At 34.4% G+C, this 9,873-nt stretch overlaps 2 protein-coding genes across 2 annotated transcripts; one reads left to right on the top strand and one right to left on the bottom strand.

Moving 5' to 3' along the window:
• Positions 1-1,239: 1,239 nt before the first annotated feature.
• On the top strand, positions 1,240-2,546 carry LOC142629500 (uncharacterized). The gene has a single exon (XM_075803498.1). It carries the CDS (start codon positions 1,278-1,280, stop codon positions 2,367-2,369), a length of 1,092 nt encoding a protein of 363 aa, XP_075659613.1. The 5' UTR covers positions 1,240-1,277; the 3' UTR covers positions 2,370-2,546.
• Positions 2,547-4,302: 1,756 nt separating this feature from the next.
• On the bottom strand, positions 4,303-9,071 carry LOC142629319 (spermidine synthase 1). Its single transcript, XM_075803280.1, has 9 exons — positions 8,641-9,071; positions 7,146-7,222; positions 6,929-7,051; positions 6,080-6,184; positions 5,743-5,815; positions 5,596-5,667; positions 5,302-5,497; positions 4,766-4,895; positions 4,303-4,661 (listed from the first exon to the last, which is right to left on the bottom strand). Exons 1-9 carry the CDS (start codon positions 8,822-8,824, stop codon positions 4,596-4,598), a joined length of 1,026 nt encoding a protein of 341 aa, XP_075659395.1. The 5' UTR covers positions 8,825-9,071; the 3' UTR covers positions 4,303-4,595.
• Positions 9,072-9,873: the final 802 nt, after the last annotated feature.

Genomic DNA, 9,873 nt, shown 5'->3' with positions numbered 1-9,873 from the left:
ATATATATATATATATATATTACGTTTGTGTTATACAGCAAGAGAGAATAAGAGAATTCCTAAAAACCTAGCAGCAGTCGCATAAGAAGAAAAATAGTGTTTTCTTGTCTTGTGGGTGAGAGAGAGTTAGGGTGTATTGGGATTTGGGTTTCTAGAGAGTATTATTGTGCACTATTGTATCTCCTTATTTTTTATAGTGAAATTTCTCCATCGTCGCCGTGGAGGTAGGCAGTTTGCCGAACCACGTAAATTCTTGTGTTCTTTATGTGTGCTTGTTATTTAATTTTCGCTTATTTATTGTTATAAGTTTGAGTCTTGAAGTGCTATCTGCACAACACCTCATTTCATGATGCAACAATAGACAAATTGTAGTTGCTCATTCTAGCATAGAGGTTGAGTATTGAGCCTTGATTGAAACCACTTCTGAGCTTCTTTGGTTGCAATGATTGTTTCAAGATATGGACTCTCTCCTCTCCCATACCTATCTATTTCGACAATCTCAGCCTAATTCAAATTGCAAATAATGATGTGTTTCATGAGCAGACTAAACATAAATAATTGAATACCAATTTTTCTGTCATCATCTTCTTCAGGGTACTTTGAACTTTTACTAAGTCTCATACGCCAGGGTACTTTTGTTATTCTTAGGTCCACGCCCAGTTAGACACATTGTACTATAGCTGTATTATTATGATTGCACTTCTATACTTGTGTAATTATAATTCTAGAATTTGCCAGTACAAGATTTTAAGGCACTCGTATTGTTTACCAAAAAAAGAAAAAAAAAAAGGCACTCGTATTAAAAAATTGGCATTTGACTTCTTGTCAACTTGTATACTACTAGCATCAATATGATTAGCAACAAACTACAATGCTATTGTGAGGTACTTTGGGCATCATGTGCCTTTTGTTGTATTATATAGTGCAGCTTATGCTGCACAACTAGCAGTGTACATATTTGGGACTGAAGGATTAATGTATGGCAATATTGAAGGCATATTAGTTGATAAAAAAAGCGTGAATGAAATGCCTTTTAGATGGGATGGAATAAATGGTTCATATTAATAAATTATGGCGCAAAGAACCTATTAGCTTAACTAAACAGTCCATAAAATGATCCGCTTTGAATTGGTCATGGAAACCATCCAACTGGTTAGTCATTCTGTCTGATTTAATGTCTTCTCAGTGATGAAAAATCGCAACTACTAACTTGAAATAGTCCAAATACTCCAAAATAATCAATTAATTAATTAAGTGGGCCAAAGACGTTTGGGTCCATGACACCATTTTTCTATCTTGTGTTCCTTCTGTTAGCAAATGAAAGTCAAGTCCACTCTCATCATCTTCATCCATCGACTGTGTTAACATTGAGCTTGCAAAAGAAAGATTTTGAGATGAACGACAATCATATTATGCTGAACGAGAAGCTGATTGAGAAGAATCATGATATCAGAAACCAGAAGCTGGGGGTCTTTGATATTCTCAAAGAAGCTCTAATAATCACTTTCAAGAACTTCAACTTCATCATCTTCATCTTGCTGACTTCACTCCCTCTTTTTGGCTTCATGGTTTACTATGAAAGTTTCCTTCAAGAGACTCTGGTTGAAACCTATGATATCCTAAAGCAAACTCCTGGTTACTCAGATTGGCCTGTACCTAACTTCATACACAACAAGATGACCAAACATGTTTTTTATGAATTGCTTCAACTTGGTTTCCTTTATCTGGTGCCACTTCATCTCTTTGAGCTTTGCACTGTGATTGTGACTGTTGATTTGTCATCAAAGATACATGCACAAGAGAGACCAATGACTCTCAAGGAGATGATACATAAACCCATTTGTGGAGCAAGATTGAGAGGCACTTTTATCACATCCATTTATGTTCTCTACATATCAACTTGTACTTTACTTGGATTGATATGGTTAGTCACATATTATTTTATTTTGGAAAATTCTATTATTGAAGTGTTCTTTGCAGGGTTTTATGGGGCTGCTTTTCTATTACTACTAGTAAAATACTTGGAATGGAGTGCTATGTGGAATATGAGTATTGTCATTTCAGTGTGGGAGGGGATATATGGGGGTGAAGCATTGGCTCTTTCTGATTATCTTTGTAAAGGTAGTAAGGGGCGTGGAGTGCTTTTGATGTTTGTTTTCTTTGTTTGGGGACTGGGTTTAAGGTTGACATGCCTCTATTTTGGATGCTATGAAGGAGGAATAGGAATTGTTGCACAAATTAGCTTGTTCTGCTTGGGGAATGTACTGAAATGGTTAGTCTGCATGGTATATTTCTGTGATTGCAAGAAGCGAACTTTAGAGAAGAAATTTGATGAGGAAGTAGGACGAGATGTTGAATTTGCTGCATAACTGGGAAATGGTTTTTTGCATTTATAATGTAGGGAGTCATTTTTGCAACTATGAATGTATTACGATAATCTTTTGTGTTCTTAATTTATGTATTTCTTATATCACTCCCGTTCCTCAGAAAATTTTTATGTAGATCCAGTTAATGTCAATGGAAAAAATACTCTCTGCTGTTGTTCATCTTGCCTTTGTGGTATGAGACATGTTACTATTATGGTATATGCAACTCCCTTTGTTGGGAATATAAGAGAATTGATTAAATCTTTGAATAAAAGGTACTATGTGTACAACAAATAAAACTTCACTTTTGTAAATTTCCCCCGGTGTTTTAAGTGCATGAGTGAAAGCCACGGTTTTCTGAGATTGTCAATCCAATACAATGAGTTACAAGTTTTTTGAAGTCACGGTCAATCAAATCGGTGGTTCCAATGCCAATTGTGTTTAAAGTGTTCTTGCTGCACTATAACCATCAATCATGTTGATTCCTCTTAAAAAGAATCCTCCCATTTAACTTTACTGGAAGTGGAAATCATGAAGCAGGAGACCAAGCATATTTTGCCAAAGCAGAATATTTAATTCTTTATTATACTCCAAGAAGCTTTGAAATTCACATTAAATATATATATATATATATATATATATATATATATATATATATATATATATATATATATTCCAAGTTCATCATCTTCACGTTTGTCACCTCACACCTCTGTTCTTCTTTGTTCACTTCTATATTTGTTTTCAGAAAACTCTGGTTGAAACCTCAGAGATCCTCAAACAATCCTCTAGTAGTCTCAACTATAATTGGAAACACTGCTCCATGAAACCATGAAGAATGACTATCTATTTTTCTCATAATTTGGCTCAACTAGATCTTTATTATCTGGTGTTCCATCTCCTAGAGCTGTTCACTGTGATTGTGACCATTGATTTAGAATCAAAATTATATACAGAAGAGAAACCAATGGCTCTCAGTGAGATGCTATGCTACTAGCACCAACAGTGCAGGGTTTGAAGGCACTCTTGTCACATCCCTCCATGTTGTCTTCTTGTCAAGTTGTATGTTACTTGCATCACTATGGTTAACAGTGTACTTGGAATGCAGAGCTGTTGGGAACAGAGTATTGTGATCTCCATAGTGGAGGAGATACACGGGACAGAAGCATTAATGCCCTCTGCATATTTAAGCTCGGGTACTGAAAGCTGTGGAGTTCTTTTAATACTTGTTTTCTTTGTTGGGGTACTTTATCTAAGGTTCCCATGCCTCTTCATTGTATGCAATCACAGAAGAAGTCAGATTGTTGTACGGGTTTGTTTGTTCTGCCAGGGGAACTTGATTAAGTGGGCGGTCTGGGTGATATATTTCCATGATTGCAAGAAGCAGATCTTAGAAAATGAGGTAGGAAGAGAATTTGAGGCTATCGATGGATGAGTGTTATTAAATGATACCAACATTGTGAGAGTGGCATGAGAAGCAAAAGGTCACAATTATATTTGAAATTTTCAAAACAATTGGAATCCAATAATTAGATTGAGCTGTTATACTTATATGTCCAAGTTTTTGAATAAAATCTACTAAGGACTACATTAGTTAATGGCAATTGTGCCTTCCTAAGTTCCTTCAGGTTAGTTGCTGCAATCTAGACATTCTTGTTTGTTTAGACCAGTTAAGACCAGAATGCTGGAGCTGGAGGTGGAGCTGGAGCATAATGAACCTCACATCTGTTCAATTTTATTTTGTTTACTTATAATACCATGGTTCAGTTCAAGAGCTCTTTATAGTTTATAAATTGCAGTAATCCTTGTAAGGCCCCATTGTCACATTCAAAAAACACCAAGCATAAAAAAGTGACATTTAATACCGGAGCAGCCCTGTTTGTAATGAGGGCCACACCTCGTGAAGGGAAGGTAAATCAGAGGTGAATGCTTCAAATATCCCTCCCAATTTTTCTTGGGAATGATCAAACTCACTCATAAATATATATATTTAAAAAAAAACTGCAAGATCTCAGAAAGATTACCATATTTCCATAATAAAAACTGATCATATGGAAGAGAAACAATCTCTTTCCACCAATAAACATGCTACAACTCTCTATCCAATGCTCAGAACATCAATTTAAACCTCAACTTATTCCATTGTTACTTCTAGATGGACCATTTTGGTGAAGATGATCAAAGGCACTCTACAACAGCCATATCTGCTCTGTATTCTAAAAAATTTCCTCATTTTGCTTTCGGATCAATTACCTTCTTTGCAAAAGAAGGCAAACAGAAAGCTGCTGTATGAATCTGAAAATAATAACAAAGATACATTTGTTAGATTAGACTAAATTAAAGGAGCTATGTGGTGAGATTGGAAAGAAAAAAAGACTTTGGCATGAGCAGAATCACACCTCTGAGTTGTAAAATTTCAAGGGTCCTTTGGATTTGCTATGACTATCATTTGCATCTATTGGATTAACTGGATGCTTGAAATCAACAGGGGGCCCCTCAGTAGAGCAAAGCATAAAACCAATCACCCCACTGAAACACAAATTTATCAATAAAGGAAACATAAGCATCATATAAGCACAAACTGACCCACACTAAGCACAACAAAAAATGCAGATGCTAAACAGCAGTAAAGGGCCTTAAGTGCTAAAATGACCATTTCTAGCATATGGTATAAAAACATTAAAACAAACTGATTTATCAAAAATAGGGTGGTCTGTAAAGCCACCGCTTGCATTTTTAAAGCCATAGTTTTGATGACTTAGCAAGTCAGTTTAGTCCAAAGAAAAATGGCAGCACTAAACCCTGCTAAAAAAACAGGTGAGCACATGCACGCATACTCACATATATGTGTTCAAACACAAGAAAATCTCTTTTGAATGTTTTTTTTTTTTGGTAGTAGGGACAGGTATATTAAATAAGTTTCAGAAAAATATACCTTGGGTATGTGGGCACTGTGGTCCATGCATAGTTGACAGAGCCTTTAAATATCTGGCGACAGTTTTTCACAATGTCCTCAATGATGTGCATGTGAAGCCATATACTTTCTGCCTGAGTACACACCACTCCCCCTGGTCGAAGAGCCCTTGCCACTGATTCAAAAAAGGGCTTCTCAAAAAGCTCTTGTGCAGGACCTGATCAAATTAAACATTGACACTTTTAAATTCAAAATATATTTCTCATGTTCCCAATGAGGAATAAGGGATGTAATTGGTAGCAGAGATATCCTTACCTATTGGGTCCGAAGAATCCACTATAACAGCATCATAAGTTCCTTCAGGAACAGCCTTCAAAAATGCAACTCCTGGACCATTAAAATATCAGTTCACAGACAATAAGAAGGAGAATGATGATGAGGAAATAGATTCGTTGATCATACCATCACCAATATGAAGAGTCACACGGGGATCCTCATACCCAACTGCTACGGCAGGGAAAAACTGTTTGGAAACCTATAACATAAATTTTACCAATTGAAGTAGTTGTTCCATGATGGATAAACGTTATAGGGGTCTATAAGTATAAATCACTAAAGCTCATGTAAAAAGAGATCAATATAACAAATTCATTTTAGTGTTTAAAAAAAAAAAGTCAGAAGAGAGAGAGAGATCCAGCCAACTATTCTCATGATGTTCTGACTTAACACTAGTACAAACAATTCGACATTCTTTTAATCAATTATTTTTTTGATGGACTTTTTATTAATTATTACTCACATCGACTACCATCTTATCAATTTCACATATATCAATCTGCTCAACAGATGAATGGCGAGACACTTCACGCAAAACCCCACCATCTCCTCCACCAATAACCAAAACCTGAAGAAAGAAGATATGAGAAGTGAACTAAAAGACTAGGGAACAAAAAGAATAATTTATATATAATAACTCCAACAGTATAAGAATATATAATAACTCCAACAGCAGCTACAATATGAAATAGAACCAGTTGTGCCAATCAGCAAAACACTTGGAATCTACAAAATATTTAAATAAAAAAAAAACAAAAAAAAAAACTGTATTTATAATAAAAAATAAAAAAGTGCCTTTTCTCTATTTTATGGATGTGTTCCTTTACTTTTTTCTCCACTACTAAACATCTGCAGTCCTGTCAGGAAGAAGACAAAGGAAAAAGAGGCCAAGAAAAAAAATTAGTTTAGTTTAATGGCAGTAGGCCAAAGACAATCGCAGTGGCACAATTAGGGACAATGCGTCTTATAAACATTGTTAATCATTCTAGGGTCCCCTGCACAAAATTGTAAAAAACAAATTTTTTAAGTTATCACCAGTTTTCAAGCCTCCATTGCTCAATTATATGCATATGTTTAATGTTACAAATCACCTTTACATTTAAGCCATGATGATATCCAAATCATGAAATGACATACGCTAAACAGATTATATAATTATAAAAGGATCACGAGGGTCATCAAGGTGCCAGCCATGAAATTACTCATAAGGTAACGATCAGCGGGGGATTGATTGTTGGAAAATTATCAAAAAGAAATTAAGTCAATGGAAGAATATCAAGTCAGCTCTTCAGTTCTAAAAGTATATGGAGACCTTCTTTGGGTTTGAAATTGAGCAAAGTGGAAGGTGGACAATCATTTCTTGGTATGCACATTCATCTCTTTCAGTGAGCTGAATCACCCCATCCAAAACAAGAACCTTTCCATATGTCGATGACTGACAGAAGAATACAAGATCAGAGTTAATAATAAGGAAGGCCAGAAATAGTTGGAGGTAAAGATGATTTCTATAATCCTTGAGTGTTATGCACCTGAAAGACCATGACTTTCTGATATTCAGAATTTCCCTGAAATAGGATCTTCTCAACCTTCAAGGAGTGTGCCTCTCCTGCATAATTTCAGAAAACTCAACTCATGACTTTTGCATTAAGCAGCATGGACAGTTAATATAGTCGAGATGAGATATCTGAAACAGTGGATAGAAGGGAATTTATTTTGAATGAACAGAGGTCAAGGGGAGATTAGTTCTATACATAAGAGTTGACAAAGAGGCATATCAGTATCAGGAAATACGCACTACTATTTTAAAACCATATTTGGCTACAACATATAACAGGGATTCAGCTTCCTAGACACTACAAAAAGAAATATGACATCAAACATGTATGTGAGAGATATATGGGCATACAACTCTAACATCATTGCTGGCCTAAGATCTTTCTTCATTCAAATTAACAGATAAATTACCAATAGACTATAGGGAGTGGCACATGAAAGGTTCACTCATCAAACAACCAAACCAGTATATACAGATGTCTAGCAATTATATATAACTCCAATTCTGATGGAATTTCTGACAAGAAAATGCTCATAAGCCGTAACTAAAAATTTGTCCACAACAATATGATAATTCACACACTAAACACCAAACCAAGCTTCAGAAAAGGATCAATGAAAATCCAAACCTGCACATAAACATACACTACCCGAGAAGGATTTCTTTTATTACTACTATTGGAAAGTCACACACAGAGTGGGTATTGAACCAACAAGCTCCTCCTCCACCTGTTCTTCTGGGCAACAAGGTGCCATTTGAGCCACAACTCATTGGCCATAACCCGAGGACACAAAGCCCCAAACATGAAAAGAACTACTGAAACAAAACGAGTATTATCTAACAATACCAGTTGAAATAATTACAACCATCATTTCAAGTTGAACAAATCAATAGAAAAATAACTAAACAAGAATGAATACGAGTACAAAACAAATAATATGCTATGCATACCTTCTCCAATACAATTAAAAAAGAAAACCCAATACATCAACCAAATACTTCATAAAAGTGTCATTTTTCCCTCAGTTTCTCATCATATAACTACATAGGCATAAAACCCCACAAACAATACAACATAAAACCCAATACTAAATCAACAAAATGCCCTGTCTGGTTACGGAAATTCATTAAAACAAAATAAGATTTTCATTAAAGTTTCACTTTCCCCTCAGTTTCTCAACATATAACTACATAGGCATAGGTTCCGCAAACAATAAAAACATAAAACCCAATACAAAATCAATAAACAGCTCTGTATGGATGCCAAAAATCATTTAAACAAAAAGAAAATTTTCAAAAATGTTCCATTTTTCTCTCAGTTCCACAACATATAACTACAAAGCCATAAACCCCACAAACAATATAACACAAAGAAACCCAATACAAAACCAAACAAACACATATTTCCACAATAAACAAAAATGAGGTTATAGAAAAATAAATAGAGAGAAAGAGAGAAAAAGACCCACCAGGCCACATTGGGCTAATCTCAGAGAACCAGCCAGGAATCACAGCAGAAATACAATCAGGTTGCTGTTCCTTGTTGCTCCCTTCAACCTCCATAGTCACAGCTGAGACCCCATTCTCTTCCTCCTCTTCTCTTGGCCTCTTCACGTGGAAATCAGTAGACCCCACAACACTCTCTTCAGCCATCTCTCTTATCTCTGTTTCTCTATCTATATCTAAAACCCCACAACCACAACCACAACACACAGTCTCAGAGGCAATGAAATGAGACCCGGTTTTATAATATGAATGAGTGAGAGAGAGAAAAGCCACACAATCTTTATTAGGCCTCTGCGGCCTCTTCTCTTTCGCTTTATAGAAAGAGGAAACCAATTAAAAAAAATGAATGAATCCGCTTAAGAAGGACGCGTTTGTTTTTGTGTGTGACTGTGTTACTGTGTTTGTGTGTGTTTGTGCCTCTTTGTGGCCTTTTCTTTTCTTTACGAGGAAAAATTAAAATAAATAAATACAGTAATTTTTTTTATAACCAAAAAAAGGTTTTTGGTTTTTTTTTTTTAAATGTTAAAAAATGCATTTAGAGATTTTTAATGAAAAAAACTACTTTTTATGATTTTTTATATTTTTCTTAAAAATAATATCAAAATTTTCCTAAAATAATTTATTAATAAATGCTTTAAAAACATCCATTAACCATATCTTTTTTAAAGGGTCCTGTTTAATAGGTACAAGCAATTGTTAACCAATTATTTTAAGAAACTTTAAACACAATTTTTACTGAAAATAGAAAAAAAATGATCAAAACATTAAGAGAAAATCTACTATCACAACTTTTTTGTTACAACTGTTATATACGAAGTGTGACTAATGAAAGAAAAAATTTAGATTTATGGAAATGATAAACAACTACTCACGGTCTGTTACTTTTTTTTTTTTTTATGATGCAACATGGTCTATTACTTAAAAAATTGTGAAATAGTCTGTAGCCTTAGAACTACTTAAATGTTAATCCATAAAAATTTTCCTAAAATACTTTACTAATAAATATTCTAAAGAATTAATTAATATTTCCCTTTTTTTAACTTTAAAAAAAGACTTTTTTATTAATATATGTGAAAAAACATTTATTTAATCGAAAAAGGCTTCTTCTTTTTTTGGGAACGAAAACAGGGTTAATTTTTTTATTAATGTATGGATGAGAGTAATTTTTTTTTATTACCAAAAAAGGGTTATTTTTA

This window comes from Castanea sativa, chromosome 3 (genome assembly GCF_040712315.1).
Source record: "Castanea sativa cultivar Marrone di Chiusa Pesio chromosome 3, ASM4071231v1".
NCBI classification, from domain to species: Eukaryota; Viridiplantae; Streptophyta; class Magnoliopsida; order Fagales; family Fagaceae; genus Castanea; species Castanea sativa.
The sequence above is the reverse complement of the archived record's forward strand: the minus strand, read 5'-3'. Positions and strand labels throughout refer to the sequence as shown.

What these genes read in the sequence shown, in the direction of transcription:
- LOC142629500 (XM_075803498.1), top strand. Translation starts at nt 1,278, where the DNA reads ATGACACCATTTTTCTATCTTGTGTTCCTTCTGTTAGCAAATGAAAGT.
- LOC142629319 (XM_075803280.1), bottom strand. Translation starts at nt 8,824, where the DNA reads ATGGCTGAAGAGAGTGTTGTGGGGTCTACTGATTTCCACGTGAAGAGG. An exon ending in GACTCTTCATATTGGTGATG is followed by an intron (nt 5,668 to 5,742) that starts GTATGATCAACG and finishes TTAATGGTCCAG; the next exon opens with GAGTTGCATTTTTGAAGGCT. An exon ending in TGAAATTTTACAACTCAGAG is followed by an intron (nt 4,662 to 4,765) that starts GTGTGATTCTGC and finishes TATTATTTTCAG; the next exon opens with ATTCATACAGCAGCTTTCTG.